Source organism: Microtus oregoni, unplaced genomic scaffold (genome assembly GCF_018167655.1).
Source record: "Microtus oregoni isolate MIOR12 unplaced genomic scaffold, Mior012 000003F_ref0000135, whole genome shotgun sequence".
NCBI classification, from domain to species: domain Eukaryota; kingdom Metazoa; phylum Chordata; class Mammalia; order Rodentia; family Cricetidae; genus Microtus; species Microtus oregoni.
This window is the reverse complement of record NW_024543062.1, coordinates 7,559,461-7,577,798: the sequence shown is the minus strand read 5'-3', so window position 1 is coordinate 7,577,798 and position 18,338 is coordinate 7,559,461. Positions and strand designations below refer to the sequence as shown.

Sequence of the window (18,338 nt, the reverse complement as noted above, 5' to 3'; positions counted from 1 at the left end):
TGACAGGACATGAGAAAAAAGAAAAAAAAATCCACAATCATGGGCACAAATTTCAAATCTCCATTCACATTTATTAATAACAGGTATAATTTCTTCCCATGGTGCTGGGGAAGGAACGCAGAGCCTTGAGAATGCAAGGCTAGGGCTCTACAGCTGAGACATGCCCACAACTCTTTATGGCTGGGACTCTATGCAGATGCTCTTCCACTGAGAAACCCAGCAAACAGTCAGTATGGATGCAAAAGCCTGAAGAACACAGACTACCAAGCACTCTGGTAGCCCCACACAGCTGCATAACAAGTGTTCCTTTCATATGTACGAGGAACATCCATCAATAACAAGCAGAGCTGCAAACAAGTCTTGATAAATTCAAAATAACAAATATCATCCAAAGTATATACTCTGGCCACAATGGAGTAAAAACATAACCTGGACCTCCACTTAAGAACATAAAAAAGGAGCAAATCAAACACAAAGTAAGCAGAAGTGAGCAAAGGAGATTGGGGAGCAATAAAACTGAAAAGGCAAAAAGAAAAAAAAATCAATACAAACAAAAGCAGGTTCTTAAAGAAAAAAAATCATTGAAATTGATTAGCTTCTAGCCAGACTGATCTAGAAAAAACCTTAGAATTTACAAATCCCAAGATCAGAAAATGAATGAAAGAATGGATATGACAATTCTCTCTTCTCTCTCTCTCTCTCTCTCTCTCATCAGGGTCTCACTAGAATTTACAAATCCCAAGATCAGAAAATGAATGAAAGAATGGACATGATAATATTCTCTCTCTCTCTCTCTCTCTCTCTCTCTCTCTCTCTCTCTCTCTCTCTCATCAGGGTCTCACTATAGACCTGGCTGGCATGGAAATCAGTATTTAGACCAGGCTGGTCTCAACTGCTCAGAGACCTGCCTGCCTGTGCTTCCTGGACTGCTCGGATTTGAGGCATGCACCACCACGATTGGCCCATCCTACAGATCTTAAAATGTCAGAATACGCCTTTAGTGCCAACACTGAGAGTCAGAGGCAGGTGGAGCTCTGTGAATGAATTTGAGGCTAGCCTAGTCTATATAAGTTGTTCTAGGCCAACAAGGGATATATAGTAACTCTGTCTTTAAAAAAAAAAGATAATAAATATACTATGATTAAAATCATGCGAATAATTTTGGTATTTTAGATGGAGCAGATCATTCCTTACAAAGCCAGGTGTGGTGGCTCATGCCTGTAATTCTAGCAGTCTGGAAGGCACAGATAGACAGATCTACGTAAGTTCGAGGCCAGACGAGTCAATATGATGACAAATTGTTTCAAAAACGCCAAATTGGGAAGACAGCTCAGTGGGTAAAGTGCCTGCCATACAAGCATGAGGACCTGAGTTCTGATTCCCAGCCCATGGCAATGCCAGGTCTAGTTGCCAATGAGGACAGAAGCACCCCTGGGGGCTTGCTGGTCAGTCACCTTAGCCTACTTGGAGAGTCCAAATGCCAAGAGAGAAAGACCCTGCCTTAAAAAACAAGATAGCTCTCAGTTGGTAGAGTACCTGCCTAGCATACATGAAGTTCTAGGTTTGATCCCACACAAACCAGGCCTGGAGCCACACACCTGTACTCAGGAGGCAGAGACAGGAAGATCAGAAATTCAAGGCCATCCTCAGCTATAAAGTGAGTCTCTGAGGTCAGCTTGAAGATACATTAAGATCTCTGGCCAATGCTCTGTTCGGATGGGTGTGGCTACGGAGCCAAGAGTAGCCAGCAAGATGCAGTAGGCAGGGTGAACCCAGGGAGTAAGGGATCACTGGACCGTGGATGAGGGAGGTAGTGGCAGGGGTGATAGGAAGGGCATAAGTGAGGGTCAACTTCTGGGGGTGTGCTTATTAGGTGTGAGGAAAGACGAGAATCCTGGACGACATATGCAAGAAGACCAATGCTGAGTTTCAGAAGTCACCTAGTTTGTGCTGAGAAGGCAGAGGAAGAACCAGGGCGCCAGTGTAATCAGGTGGAGTGGTGACTTAACAGCGCGGACCCCAGGAACATCTGTTTCTGTGGAGATGGTGCCATAATGCAAGACAATGTTGGGGTCATTTATCCACTCTGGTCAAGCCACTCGCCCCGGCCCTCCAGGACTTTAATATAAACATTTTATTTGCGAGTCTCTGATTACTACCCAAGAAGCTGGCATGCTCCAATAAAGTGAAGTAGTGTCAAACAAAGAGTTCCCAGAATTACTGAGGGCACACTGATGGGCTTCACTGAAGCTGCCAAGATGACAAGTCTGTTTCAGATCTGGCTAGGACTGTTTATGCCAGGGAAGATTTGGAGGTAGTTGGGCTTGTGGCAAACAGATCTACCTCATACTGTGAGGGCTTAGAAGCCCATCTTAAACCCTGGGCCCATGTTTGCACAGACAGTTCTGCAGGCAGCATAGGGCTGTCCCCTGCCACCAGTATCAGGATGAATGTGTTCCTTGTGAGCAACGTCCCAGCAATGACATCACATAGAGGCAGACTCTACTTTTTGCCAGGACACTCTGGACTAATGTAATCATACGATTACATAATTAACCCAGCTGTCTCATTAAGAAAATCAACTGGAATTCAAGGCATAATTAGTTATATGACAATTAGCATGCTGATGAGCAACCGACAAAAAGCTGTCTAGATACCCAGCATGCCAGGACCACCCCAGTCATGGCCGGGCTGGGGGTGGAGGGATGGGGAGAAATGGATGGGACCAGACCAGATACCCCTGTGTGCAAGCACACCAAGGATTCCCTGGATCAGTTCAGTTCTCAAAGCACCAGTACAGCCAAGGTTTGGGGTAGGCAGGACCAAGAATGAGGATAGCATGCCAAAGCTTCTGGCACGGACATAGGCATCCACCTTGTAACTTTCACTTCTTGAAAGTGATTATAGCTGGGTGTTGTGGATATGGCTCCATTGGGAGACCCCTTGCCTAGCATGCATGAAGTCCTGGGCTCTACAATTCACTCAACCACACATAAACAGGATATGGTGGCATGCACCTGCAATCCCAGAACTCAGAAGGTAGAAGCCAGAGCAAGGGGCTATCCTTGGTATACAGTGACGCAGAGGTCAGCATGGACTCTGTAAAACTAAAAATAAAAACTAAGAGTTTGTAGTTGATTGATCACTGCAACAGCATGTAACAAGGCACTGAGATAAAAGATATGCCAAGTTTTACTGGTGTCCTGGTCATGGAGGGTGGAAAAAAAAGTTGTCTCCTGTCTGGTTTCTAATTCCTCCAGTGTGAAGGATAATTGCCTCTTTGCTTCTTGTATCTTGAAGCAGCTTTAGGACCAGCTCCAGGCCAAGGAGCCACAGGCAGCTGAGTGCCTGCCTGTAACCCAAGCTACACTGCTCTTCAGATGTCCCTGTTCTCTTTTTGTCTTGGTTTGGTGCCTCAGGTTGTTTCTTAGTAATATGAATCAAAATGTCCCAGGAGGACAGACAGGACACCTGTGAGGGAGATCTTGTAGGTCTCAGGCCACTACAGTCACACTACAAGAGTCGGGGGCACTGGCCCTAGTTTGCCAACATCAGGAGACCTAGAATACCTGAGCTAGACTATCCCTCTGGAATCGGACTAGAGGCAACCATATTTTTCCAGCCTCGAAGGCTAGCACACCAATGACATAGTGGTTGGAAAACCAAGAGGCACTTCTATATGACACATCAGACCCTGTCAGCTTTCCTTAGGAGTCATTATGGTCAACAGAGAAGAAGGAAAAATGGAAAGAAAGTTTCTAATTTTGTCTGTGACATGTCCTCACCAGAAAGTAACAGCACAAAGGACTAGCTGGCCATTTCACCCCTGTGGAGGGACATTAAAAGGCAGACCTCAAGCTGAGGCTATAGCTCTGCTTATAGTGTATTTGCCTAATATGCTTGGTGCTCTGGATTCAGTGCCCAGCCTTGCACCACATAAATGGGCATGATGGTGCACACCTGTAATCCCAACACTTAGGAGGTAGAGGTTGAAGGAGCAGGAGTTCAAGGTCATCAATAGCTAATGACTTTGAGGTCAACCTGGGGCTACTGAGACCTTGTAATTGTTGTATTGTTAAACAACAATAAAAGGTTGTGTACCATTTGTGCCAACTTTATATAAAGTTCTGGGAATAGAATAACCCACAAATGAGCTATTTCTAGGAAGATCTCACTTATCACTTCAGAAAACCCATGTCATATTGTGATGGTTAATTTTCACTGTCAATAATTTAACTGGATTTAGAATCACCATGAAAATACATCTCTGGATTTGACTATGAAGGTGTTTGTAGAAAGATTTAATTGAGGAGTGAAGACTTATTTTCTGGTTGGGGTCCTGGACTGAGGAAAGGAAAGTGAGCTGAGAACCAGCATTCAACTCTTGGCTTCCTGACTGTGGATGGAATATGACCAGCGCCTCGTGCTCCTGCTGCATTTCTCCTCTTGATGTATCTCCTAAAACCATGAGCCAAAACAAACCCTTTCTCCCTTAAGCTGCTTTTGTCACAGCAATAAGAAAAGCAACCACCACACCAAAACTACAGTCCCGTTTCCTAGGACAATCAAAGAAACCGAGGCAGTTCTTATAATGTGGACTGGAGCCCTGATTCATGAGGTGATGAATATTTTATAGTGCTGGTAATGTATCTTTGCCTTCTAAGTGCTGGGATTAAAGGCACACACCACTATCACAAAACTGATAACCAGGTGTGGTGACACAGGTCTGTAAACCCAGTGCTTGGAAGGATTGGGCAGGATTCAGAGTTTCAGGACAGCCTGGGCCATGTAGTGAGTATGAGGACAGCCTTATTCTTTCAGATTTTATCTCAACACACACACACACCTCCCCAAAATTACTGCATCAAGAACTTTCCAGAGCAGACAGCCGATCATGTTTTAGTTTTATGAGTACTTTACAAGTAGGCAGCTAACTGTGCTCTTATCTGTGATGCACTGGTAAGGGCAACTCTTAGTTGATTGGGGAGAGTCTTCTGTTTTGTGTTAATTTCATTGGTTAAATAAAGAGACTGCCTCAGCCCTTTAATAGGTCAGAAAATTAGGTAGGCGGAGTAAACAGAACAGAATGCTGGGAGAAAGAAGCTGAGTCAGGGAGTCGCCATGATTCTCCCACTCCAGACAGACGCAGGTTAAGATCTTTCCTGGTAAGCTAGCTCATGGGCTACACAGATTATTAGAAATGGGTTAGATCAATATGTAAGAGCTAGCCAATAAGAGGTTGGAACTAATGGGCCAAGCAATGCTTAAAAGAATACAGTTTCCGTGTAATTATTTTGGGTATAAAGCTAGCCGTGCGGGTGGCCGGGCGCCAGGAACGTGGCCCGCCGCTCCTATTACAACACTTAGTCAGAGTTACTTTCGCTGTGATAAAATACTATGATCAAAGCAACTTGGGAGGAAAGGATTTATTTGGTTTATATGCCCACATCACTGTTAATCAATGAGGAACTCAGGACAGGAACTCAAAGAGAGCAGGAACTTGGAGGCAGGACCTATTGCAGAGGTCATGGAAGTTTGCTGCTTATCGGCTTGTTCTCCGTGATTCCTCAGGCTGCATTCTTAGAGAACCCAGGACTACCAGTCCAGGGGGTAGCTCCACACACAATGGGCTAGACCCTTCCCCATCTTAAGAAAATGTTTTACAGGCTTGCCTACAGCTCAACTTTAAGGAAGCATTTTCTCAGCTGAGACTCCCTCCCCTGATGATTCTAGCTCATGTCAAGCTGACATAAACTAGACAGCACAACAACTGAGAAAGTTAGACTGCAAGTGATTGTTCTGCTGATTTATGTATGTTGTCCTCTTCTAACCATGAAAACAAATACATTATCACAGAATGAAAATCTGAAGAAAGTCACCCACTCAAGGTTAATGACTGGCAGATTATGCATGCCAACAGGAAAATTCCTTCTATGCAGAGCCTTCAAAAGGAGGCCATTCTGTAATATTCAAGCTATGAGAGAGCGTCACCCTTTAAAAGTATCGTCAGTTAGAGATACAAGCTGCTTTACTCAAATTGTAATTGTGAAATATTTTTTCTACTGACCAAAGTGTGTGTGCAGTGTTGGGGGAGTGGGATGAAAGAAAGGAATTGAGTCTTTTGGTGTTCTTCATTCAGGCTTCTTGATGTAATAGACTGCCAGGAGGTGCTGGCAGAATTGAAGTGTCTTGAACAGCATGTCTTAGACTGTGCTTTTTCCGCTGGAAAGTTGTTGGCATCAAGAAACCATCCAAAACTCTGCCCTTGTCCACAGTCATGGACCCAAATACAGAGAGATGACAGCCTCAAGAATAGGAAAACTGAAGCAGAGGGGAGCCTCACTGGGGGAATCCTATCAGGTCACAAAGTTGGCAAATGGTCATGACACTTGTACTCATGAGGTGAATTGTTAGAGAATGGATATAAATCTCAATGAGAAGTGCGTGGAATTAAAAAAAAAAAGTAGCCAAGCATGGTGAGGCATGCTCAGAATCTTAGCACTAGCTGAGGCTGGAGTATCAGATATATAAGGCCAGTGCTGGCTGCACACCAAGTGTTAGGCTATCCTGGGCCACATTAAACCCTGTTTCAAAAAAAAAAAAAATAAATGAATGGAGACAAGGATAACAGTTCAGCAGGTAAATGTATTTGCTGATAAGCCTGATGATACAAGTTTGATCCCCAGGACTCACATAATGGAATGAGAAAATCACCTTCTAAAGGTTCTAATTCCTATATATGTGATATGGCACAAACATGCAAGCACACCCACATAATAAAAAATTATAAAATAACTAATGAATTACTAAAAAACTAAACTGGAGCCACAGAAGTGACTGAGTAAAACGCCTTCTTATGGAAGTCTAAGGCTTTGACTTCTTAAGTGTGTTGGTAGCACACACTTATAATCCCAACACTAGAGAGGCTGAGACTGGAGAATTATAGGTTCCAGGAGGGTGACAGAGTAAAAACCCAACTCAAGCAAATCATACCTGAGCTGGACCCAATGGTTCATGCTTTTATTTTTTTGGATTTTCAAGACAGGGTTTCTCTGTGGCTTTGGAGCCTGTCCTGGAACTAGCTCTTGTAGACCAGGCTGGTCTCGAACTCACAGAGATCCGCCTACCTCTGCCTCCCGAGTGCTGGGATTAAAGGCGTGCGCCACCACCGCCCAGCTTGGTTCATGTTTTTAATCCTAGCACTGTGAAGGCAGAGGCAGGTAGATCTTAAAAGAATAATTTAAAAAAAATCTGTCACTAAGGAAAGATTAGGCCATTATTATTTTAACTGCTGGGATAATGACCAATAACTCAAGGTTATTTTGCAATAAAGGTCTAGTCAGTATCTTTAACATGTTGGGATTTTTGATAGTTGATTGTTTTTGTTTTTTGGAGACAGGATCTGTGCTGGCTGGTCTTATGTCAATTTGACACAAGCTAGCATCATCAGAAAGGAAGGAACCCCAATTGGAAAAAATGTCTCCGTAAGATCCAGCTGTAGGGCATTTTCTTAATTAGTGGTTGATGGGAGAGGACCCAGCCTATTGTGGGTGGGTCATCCCTGGTCCTGGGTTCTATAAGAAAGCAGGCTGAGCAAACCATGTAAAATAAGCCAGTAAGCAGCACCCGTCCATGGCCTCTGCATCAGCTCCTGACCTGTCTGAGATCCTGTTCTGACCCCCTTTGGTAATAACAGCAATGTAGAAGTTTAAACTGAATAAACCTGTTCCTCCACAATGTGCTTTTTGGTCATGGTGTTTCGCTGCAGCAATAGAAACCCTAACTAAGACAAGGTCTCTTTAGAATTATTTTTTTATTTGTGTGTGTGTGTGTGTGTGTGTGTGTGCGCGCGCGCGCGCGCCTGTGAAAGTCAAAAAGTTATCTGATCCCTGGAGCTGGAGTTACAGACAGTTGTGAGCCACCTAACATGGGCGCTAGGAACTCGGGTCCTGCAAGAGCAATACTACTCTCACTTAACTGATGAATAGATGCAGGGTCTGGTGTATTTATGAATTTCTTGACCCTTCCAAGTGCTGGGATTATAGGTGTGTACCACCACACTTTGCTTTGTGGGGGTAGGGGGGTGAACATGAGGGATGAAAGAAGTCAAAGCTGGCAGAGTCTTTCTCCTTCACTCCTAGTCCACGAAGTGGCTAGAAGTCGGGGCAGGTGAATAGGCAGGGTATAAGGAGATCCTGGCTGGGATGCAGGCAGGAGAGCTGTTCAACCAAATGCATGTGCTAGGCATTAAAGCCACAGGATGGAAAACTTGCCAAGCACATGTGCTGGACCCCAAATGGAAAGGCTGTCTCAATACCTTTGCAGCCATGAAAATCTTTATAGACTGACATAAAAGCTAAATGAAAATTCAGAGAGCTATTAAACCTGTCCATAGCAGTGACAAGACAATCTGTTCTGGAGCAGTAGATGCTGTCTGATACTTTAGATACTCTAGGGAGTTCATTCCCATGGGTGGTGTCAACCACAGGAGCAAGGTATAAATTTGATTGAAGAAAGCTACAGACCAAGGAAACCTTAAGTACATACTGTGTTTAGTTTACCCCGCACAGTTTTATGTCATTCATATTGCCCTATAGTGAAACTCTTACAGAGGTGAGGATAACCTTAAATTCTGAGCATCCTGCTTCCACAACCCTAGTGCTGGGATTATAGCACCACCCATCTGACTTCAGAAAGCACTTTGAAGAAATGATTTGATACATCCACTTGTACATCCACTGGCTAAATATTTACCAAATTTCTACTACTTGGTAGACACTGGGGTAGATGCCTGGGAAATGATTAGGAACAGGGCCATGTTGTTTGAGTGTCCCTTCCAAAAGAACCCAGTTAGCAAGTATAGTCAAGCATCTATGAGGATAAATTCCGAGAAATGTTTACTGGATTCTGTCATTTCTGAAGAAATATTACAGAAGCAAAAACAGGGAGGAAATCACTAGGTGACAGTCTTATAATACCACTGTTACTGTATATGTGTTCCCTTGTTGACTAAAACATTGTTATGCAGCATGCAACCATAGTTACAATGGCAGTGAGATGCCTGGGCTGTAGTTCAGTTGGCAGACTGCTTGTCTAGTATGCATGAGATCCTGGAGTCAAAGGGTGGTACATACTTTTAATTCCAGTACTCAGGTTGGGGAGGCAGGAGGATCAGAAGTTTAAAGTTATCCTCAGCTACATATCAAGTTTGAGGGTAGCTCTGAGCTACATCAGACCCTATCTCAAAAGGGAGGGGGATGACAGGAAGCTGAGTATGGCAATGCATGCTTGTGATCTTAGCATTTGGGAGGCTGAGGTAGGAAGATGGTGAATTCTCTACTTAAACTACACAGATCTAGACTATGAGGTCAGAGCAAAATGTGTCAGGATAAGGTTGAACATTTTAGGATGCTGGGTCCTCATATAAATTAATCTGCAGGTCTAGCAAGAGGTGAACTGAACTGTGCTTGGGGCACCTGCAATGTAAAGAAGAGTGTCAGGAACTGGGATACAGACATCCTACAGGCTAGGAGGACAGGGTGACTATATGGTCCTTGGGTGAGCATATGGGTAAGAGAAAGTGCCACTCAAAAGAAGCAGGGTCCAGGGAGAGGACAGTGTCCCTTGGGTGGGAACAGGGGGCATTAGCCATCCCAATGGACAGTTCAGGAGACAGTTGGCATGCAGGCTTTCACCTGGGAATGAGAGCTAGACAGAGATGAAGCTATCTCTTTGGTGACTGCTGCTAAAAATGGCTTGGGGTCCCTGGAGGTTCTATAACCTGCCTGGCTCATATTTTCTGTATGCCTATTGGTGGGCACAGAGCAAGAGAATAGACCTTGGCCATACGGCACTTTCCCTCTGGTAGATTCCACAAACAAGGAGCAAGAAGAAACAACAAATACAGCTCTAGGCGGCATGGCGGCTGGTGCCACCTCAGGACCCGACCCAGCTCTTCCCGGGGCTGGCAATCCTGCCTTGCCTGAGCTCCTGGCACTGAACCACAGGGCATGTAGCTGACATACCTGTCGGTTTCCCTAAGCTTCTTGATAATATGAGTTCTTGTCTCTCTTAAGTACAACTCAATATGTCCACAAGTCCTTCTGTGTTCTACTGGACTGCAGCCTAAAGCCCACAGACAATGAAGGCTCCTGGACCCCTGCCTGGCTGGGTGGCTGTCAATAAATGAGGCGCTATTGACCAGGCCTTTCCTGGAAGCCCCAGCCACAGGATTACCTCATCTAAGCAATCGCCAGACTGCATGACCCAGGTGGAGCACCCCAGCCCAGCTTCCTAGGAAACTTGTCAGACCTGTCAGTGCACAGCATGCTGAGGGTAGTGATCTACCTGGGATTTAAGTGTCTGAGTTGAGTTTGATAAAGAAAACATTTTCTTTTCTTTTTTTTTTTGAGACAGGCCCTCCAGTAGACCATGCTGGCCTTGAACTTGGTGTGTAGCCAAGAATGAGCTTGAATTCCTGATCTTCCTTCACCCCGAGTGCTGGGATTACATGTATTTACCATAGTGTCTGGATTTACGTAGCTACAGATGGAACCTAGGGCTTCATGTATGCTAGACAGACACTTTATCAACCTTCTTAATGCTGCGATCCTTTAATACAGTTCCTCATGTTGTGGTGACCCCCAAACACAACATTATTTTCATTGCTATTCCACAACTGTAATTTTGTTACTGTTATGAATCATAATGTAAATATCTGATATGCAGGAGATCTGATATGCTACCCACAAAGGGGCCATGGCCCACAGGTTGAAAACTACTGATAGTTCAAGCTTGGTGTTGTAACACACACCTCTATCTCTAGTAATTGTGAGACTGAGACAGGAGGATTGTGGTGAGCCAGAGATTAGCCTGGACTATGTAGTGAAACTGAAGCCACCCTTCAATATACAGCACAACCCTGCCTCAGAACCCAAACATGGGCCGTTGAAATGACTCAGAGAATAAAGGTGCTTGTGGGCCCAAGTTTGATTACCAGTACACACATGATAGAAGGGGAGAACAGACTCTGACAAGTTGTTCTCTGATGGACACACATGCTCTGTGGCACACATGTATGTGCATATGTACACAAGCAAATAAACGTTAAAATAAAATTCTTCAGTCCAATATGATAATTATGACAACTATAAAAATATAAGATCTTTATATATAAAATATAACTTTAATGAGAAAACAATATATTTGTGTTCTATGGGAAACGAAGCTAGAAAATAATTTCAGATAAAGAATCCAACAACCTGTTAAGTGTTTACTTATCTGGGAAACTTCACTAGGGGAAAATACTGGTACAAACGTGACTTTGCACAGAATATGTTTTAGCTTGAAAACAGCAGCCGAGGTCAAAATGAAAGTAGGTCTTTTGTGACCACAAAATAATAATTCCCCAGCTTGACAGGCTCGGCTCCCATCTGGAACACCCTTTCCTGTGGAATCCTGCAGTGATGGCAGGAGCAGAGAGCAGGAGGAACCAAGAGAACACTTGGAGAATGAATGGTATGGAAATGACTGTACTTTTCCTATAAATTCTGCATCCTGGGAGTCAGTGTGGACATCACATGGTTTGAGAAAACATTCTCAGATGCCTTACATATAAGAGAACCAAGCTGATTAACATGTACAAAGTCCCGGGGGATTCAACCGCCAACAATGAAAAGTAAAATAAGAGAAAAAAACCAAAATGTAAGAGGTGTTCATCAAACTGCTGGCACCTGAGGAACAGTGCAACTTAGAGCAACCATGGGAAGGAGAATTGCTCCTGTGGGCAATTCTTGATTAGTGATGGATGTGGGAGGGCCCAGTCCACTGTAAGCAGTGTCACCTCTGAGCAGGAAGTCTGGGTTGTACAAGAAGGCAGGCTGAGCAAGCCATGGAGAGTAAGCCAGTAAGCAGTTTTTCTCCATGGTCTTTGCTTTAGTTCTTGTTTCTAGATCCCTGTTCTTACTCCTCTCAAAGATGTATGTGATCAGAACATATAAGTTAAATAAATGCTTTCCTATCCCAAATTGATTTGGTTGCTGTCTTATTACAGCAACAGATAAGCAAACTAGGGCATGCAGTGTACCCTAAGCACCAAATAATCCATTTATAATACAGAAGTTTCCTTGTTGGTTTTGGGCACAGTCTTCAGAAAACCCATTCTCACATACAAACGCTTACAGAAAATCCCAAGGTCAGAATTTTGAGCTCAGAGCATGACAAAAAACTAAGGCAGTAAAAACGTGGGACATGGGAAAGTATTCTCCACTCCATCATTCCCATATCCTATCCATTTTACAAAAGAGAAAACTGAGATCCAAAAGGAAAAGCAATACAGAGAATTCCTTGTTTGGTTCAGCTCCCAGAGAAAAGAGCGAACTCTGGTGGCATTGACTTGGTGGCTGTCAGTGACCACAGTGCTATGGACCAGGCCCTTCATAGAAGGAAGGCAACACTCGTACAGGCACAAAAGAGAAGCTCTGCTTTGTTTGCCAGGGCATGCCTCATATGGGTGATGTCTGCACAATTATCAAACAGGGCAAATATGTAACTGCAGTGTGTGTGTGTGTGGGGGGGGGGGGGTTCTTTGGTTTCCTTGTCAGCAGAGGAAGATAGCTAGGTGACTTTTCCTCCAGGGCAGAGCTAGGACCCATGTGATTATGTCCTTCTGTCCCGACAGATTCTCAATCCCATGAAAGCTGAGGAATGAGGGACCTACCACACTGCCCTAAAGGACTTGGATGGCACCTCTTTGAGGTATCCCTGACAAGGAGCACTTCAACTTGAATGCATGCCTTTAAAAGAAGATGCAGCTCAAATACTTAGTCACAGTAAATGGGGCTGTCAGCTTTAACCCTTCAGTGAAAAGATACTTTCCCAGAAGTCACTGATCCTCTGTGACCCTGGAGGGGAGTGGAGCAATCAGGTGCGCTGTAAGCATCACTTTAAAGGTCCTGCAGGGGGCAGCTGCCCTTGGGAGACCACTGCAGAGCACTTAACATCATTCTGTACATTCATGCGACACATACATCCTGCAGCATGGCCACAGGCATGGGCTTCTGTGCTTACAGAGGAATCAGCACGTGAGCCTGGGATTACACACATATTGCATCTTCCTGCTTGCCCAAAGTCTGGGTTCTAAAGACCTCACAATCTTCAAACCCCTTGGTTTCCCAGGGACGCTGCATGAATGATCCATTCACCTTAGGAAAACTAAAAACAGTTACTAACCGTCACAACTAAGCAAACACAATGTTCTTCTCACTGGCTAGCAATGGCCTGATTTACCTGGAACATCAATTAATCTCTTGTACACAGTCAAGAAGGCCGCCTCTGCTTCTTTGCTTCTTTTACTCAGTGCATCAATCTGAAAGGAAAGGAGACAAGAGATAATTCAAAATGTCTTACTATATAGCCTGAGGTAGCCTAGAACTTCCTAATCCTCCTACCTCACATATTTGCTTATGTTCTAGTTGTGGAATAAAAGTTAAGATCCATGGATAAGGCTATAGAAAGTCATGGACATGGGAGCAGTCAGCAAGGGTCTTAGGGAGAAAGCACAAATATACATACATGGAACTCATTGGCAATGACACTGGATGGGCAAGTGGGATAAGAATCCAAGAGGCCATCCCTATACATGGAAGAGGATAACATTTACCTGATATATATCACAGTAGAAGATACCCAGGAAGAGGCTGGGATTGGAAGACCATGTAAATCTTTCTGTCCTCATTCTAGAGGACAATGTGGAAGCTTTGAGAAATGACCAATGGGGAAAATTGGAGCATGCTGAGTTAGTATGAGGCATAGAAAAAAATAAGTTAAGGACACTGCTGGTGTTTTCCAGTAGGCACTGGGGAGGCTCTGTGTCTGTGCTGTCTTATGAAGACCCAGCCGAGCTCATTTTCTTCAGCCCATGTCTACATATCACGGAAGGTGAAGTAGGAAATCCCAAGTAGACTGGGGTTCCAAGGAGTTTCAGACTGTCTTGTTATGCTATTTACCTCCCGCCATACAGCTGCCAACCCAACAGACAGTTCTTGCTCCTGAGGCAGCAAGACTTCACATGCACTAAATTCATACCAACTCAGGAAGAGGACCTGGAATTACAGTTTCCTGCTGGCCTTACCTAGGATCACTCTCTCTCCTGTGTTATTAAAGAGGCAAAAGATGGGTCTTAATTACAGGGCCTCTCACCTGGGCCAGGCAACAGTCTGTTAAGGGCTGAGAATAATCTGAGAAAGGAAGGTGAACCATTGAAGAGTGGGGGACACAGGCTCCTTGGTCTCAGGAGTTCTAACACAGGGCAGGCAAGTGACACTGCAAAAAACAGCAGCTTCTAACAAGTGTTCCAAAATCAACATCTGAAGTCACTTGTTTAAAATTCAGACTCTATTCTCCCTTCATTAAAAAAAAAAATTGTAATTTGATGGGGGGGATGTTGTCCCAAAATAATCTACAAGGCAAATACCTCTTTCCCCATCTCTCCAGGATCTCCTGTAGTCCATGCTGGCCTTGAACTTACTATGTAGCTAGAAATAAAATTGAACCCTGGATCCCCCAGCTTCTACCTCCAAGAGCTGAGAAAGGTATCCAAAACCATGTTTGGCTTGCCTCTAGGATGGACTACTTCTTATGCATTTAGCTGCCTTTGTGCCTTGATCCCCGCACTGGCTCCAGAAACCATCACAGCACAGGCCAGGGAGGTACCTGCATTTCCCAGATACTCTTGCTATGGGTAACTAAAATGGCTTCCCTTTCAGATCCCTGTGGAAGCTGTTTACAAGTCTAAGAGGGGTGTGCTGAATTGTATGTCTGGAACTACCTATGAGTCCTAACCCCTGCCAGGCAGTAGTGGTGCCTGCCTTTAATCCCAGCTTTTAGGAGGCAGAGGCAGGTGGATCTCTGTGAGTCTCAGGTCAGCCTGGTCTATATAGTGAGTTCCAGGACAGCCAGGGCTGTTAAACAGAGAAACCCTGTCTTGAAAAACAACTCCTCCCCAAAAGACACCAAAAAGTCAACAAACAGAAACAAAACAAAACAAAAAATGACCCCTAGGTCCCTTACAGCCATGCATATGGCCTTACTACAGGTTCTGAGGTGATAACTTTAACCTAACAGGACATTATAGAAAGGGGTGACTTGAGGGTTGGGGAGACACACACACACACATTCACAGTAAAATGGAGGGGGACACAGACATGCTATCACCAATGAGATGGCACAGAATCACCACCCGCTTTAGTATAAAAACTAAGCGAACTTCCCGTCCCATGTGTTTGCAGCCTGGTTTTGGTCATGATCCACACGTTTCATAAAAAGAAATTGCCTTGCCAGGTTACTTACACCTTGTTCATGTGTTTGTGCAACACCGAAATGTTTTTTTCTAGCAGACATACGCAGGGAGACTATCACTGACAGAGGAAGACAGGCTGGGCTTCTGCTTCTACATACCAAGGATTATCATTTGCCACTACCTTGTTCTCAAAAGGAACCAACCCTGTTCAGACTTTCACCTTGTCCTTTAGTCTCAGGACCAGAAGGCAATCATTTCTGTGTTTAAGCCACTCTGACAGCACCAGGAATCTAATTCCTAGTCTGTGTGGTTCTAAGCGCTCCTTTCTGTGACTTTTCCACAAAGGCAGCGAGTTCAAACCCAGTCCCAAGAAGACAAGAGTAAGTGGGTTTAAGTAATCCACTAAGTAAGTAGATACTAAGTTTTTCTTCTTCTTTGTTTCCTTCCAGGACAAGATCTCACATAGTTCAGACTACCCTTGAATTCACTATTTAGCTGGGGATTACTTTGAATTCTTGATCCTTTTGCTTCCACAGATGTGTTTCCTTGTCCAGTTTATTCAGTGCTGGGGGTCGAACCCATGATTTCATGTATGCTTGGCCTACCAGTCAAGCCACATCCTCAGCCCATGAGGTTTAAGAGAGGCCAAGTTTCTAGCTGAGACTGCCAGTTCCCTGGGTAAGTCTTCTCTAATGGTCTGGAATAAGGACATTTTGAGAATTCTGACAGCCTCCTTATGATCCCCTTTCTTCTGCCTTCTCCCTATGGTTGCTGTCCTAAAATATGTGTTAGTCCTTAGCTCATCTTTCCTAGGTGGCTGTTCTTATTTAGTGCTCATAGCCAGTGCTGCCGGTGGCAGCACTTTCTGTTTCCAGGTTTCCACCTGAGCCTTCTCAGGCATATCCAGGCAGAGCAGACTATTCCCAAGTCCACTTCTTCTAGATTCAGTCCAGACTTCCTCTGCTTGGCAGAGTTCCAGGGAAGAGCAGGGTTGGAAGGAAGTGCTAGAACTTTGGGGCTGACTGTCTGATCAGAACTGCCTGGGGCTACAGGTGACAAACTTCACCTACCAGGGCTGAGCAAGCAAGTGCTCTAACACAGTCAAGTAACCTAACACAGAGAAGTGATATTGACTTTGTTCCCTGTAAGAGCAAGGCTGCAGGTGTCTATGTAGGGAATGGTCCTCTTATCTGGACTAAATTCAAAGAGGAAGGCAGAAAGAAACTTACACCCATCCCATTCTTATCTGCCTGTCACTATGTGTACAGGCAGTGGCACACAGGCAGGGCAGCTCTTTGGGTGAGGTCTAAAAAAAAAAGGGTGTGGAATCAGGTTCCCAGGTTATACCTTATGGCTCCTTTGTGTACATATAGGCCTGAGGTGGCAAATCTATCTACTCTTCCCACCCCATAATACCAACATGAATAAGAGGAAAAGACAGAGGCATCACTGTGATGACCAGACTAGGTTGGATCATGAGACCACACAGGCCCTGGCCACCTGCTTTAAAAAAAAAAAAAAAAAGCTTCCTGTTCAGTCTGGGGCTCACCTCCTGCCACGCCTCCCCTTCCAGCCACACCTAGTCACTCCCTGTTCCTGGGAGTTTCATTCAGCCTAGAAGGCGCCTCATCGGAATTTTCTACTGATCCCTGGAACTGGGCTCACATCTACTTATAAATTTAGGCCACTCCCACTAGCATAGGAGACCAGACTGTCCACAGAGCCAGGGCTACAGACCAGACTCAACCCCCACTTCATCCCCCGCCCCCGCTCAAGGAGTTTCCCAAAAGGAAAATCCTTGCTACAGCTCCTATATTCTTTCAGAGAATGGAAACCCATACTCAGTGAGCAACTATTTCACTTGCAGGAAAGAACTGATGGTTTGGGAATTTGTCTTCAAGTCATTCTGAAGCTGGTTAATATGAAAAGGGCTGTCTGAGCATAAGCACCCATTTTTGGGGACATGGTGTAATTGATAGCCTTTGGCGATCCACAGACACTGAAAACCAATCTCCCCCACTCCTCTAGGCATCGCTCTACAAATGAAACGTACACCCCCACCTCCAGCAACATGACCAGAGTCTTCTATCAGACATCTCTTCCCTTGGTCTTCTTATTTTGAGTCAGGGCTGAATAAAGCCCAGAATGGTCTTGAATTTGACATGCTGACAAATATACTGGACTTTTTACCCCTCCCCCCTTTTTGAGACAAAGAGTTTCTCTGTGTAGCCCTGGCTGTCCTAGAACTCGATTTGTCAACCAAGCCATCCTCAAACTCACAGAGATCCACCTGCCTCTGTATCCTGAGTGCTGGGATTAAATATGTACACCACCACTATCAGCTGACAATGGATTTTTGATCCTCCTGCCTCCATTACAGGACTGCTGAGATCAGAGTGTGCACCTCTACACCCAGTTTATACAGTGATGGTGATAGAACCCAGGGCTTTGTGTTTGCTAGGCAAGTAGTCTACCCACTAAGCTTCAGACCTATTGATTTGCTGTACTCGATAGTACAGTTCTGAGTCTGTATTGAAGACTGTCTGTACTTAACAATGTGCTATGTTAGCTCGAAAGAAAAGTAATATAATGCTTGCAAAGTAATCAGGTTGTTAATTCCTATGTGATGCTGGCTTAATTTAGGGATCTAAGACTTTTTTTATTCCAAAGTTGACAGTACAGCTCAAGTCTCAAGAATTACATGTATGGATAAAAAGTCAATATGTATATGAAAGACCTATAATAACAGTGTTTCGTATCAGTAGCAGAAACAAGTTTTGCCATGGTCCTGGGCATGGTGGCACAACCCCTGCTGTCCCAGTACCTGTAAGGTATAGAGCAGAAGAAACAGGAGTTCAAGACCATCCTAGTCTACATGTTGAATTGAAAATCAGTATGAACTACAAGAGAAAAAAAAAATCTCTTTCTCTTCAAACAAAATAAAAAATGAAAACAAGACAAAACAAAAAAACCTTTGTATTTTGAATGTGGAGGCCAGAGAATATTGTGGAGGAGTCAGCTCTCTCCCTCCACTATGGGG

The 18,338-nt window shown here is 44.4% G+C and overlaps 1 protein-coding gene across 6 annotated transcripts in view; it reads right to left on the bottom strand.

Moving 5' to 3' along the window:
- Nucleotides 1–18,338, bottom strand: part of Cux1 (cut like homeobox 1) — a 329,325-nt gene that overhangs the window by 138,876 nt on the left and 172,111 nt on the right. For all 6 annotated transcript variants that reach the window (XM_041648337.1, XM_041648338.1, XM_041648339.1 and 3 more), the window contains exon 4: nucleotides 13,288–13,366. In XM_041648337.1, coding sequence (XP_041504271.1) covers nucleotides 13,288–13,366 — 79 coding nt within the window. The remainder of the gene's footprint in view (nucleotides 1–13,287; nucleotides 13,367–18,338) is intronic.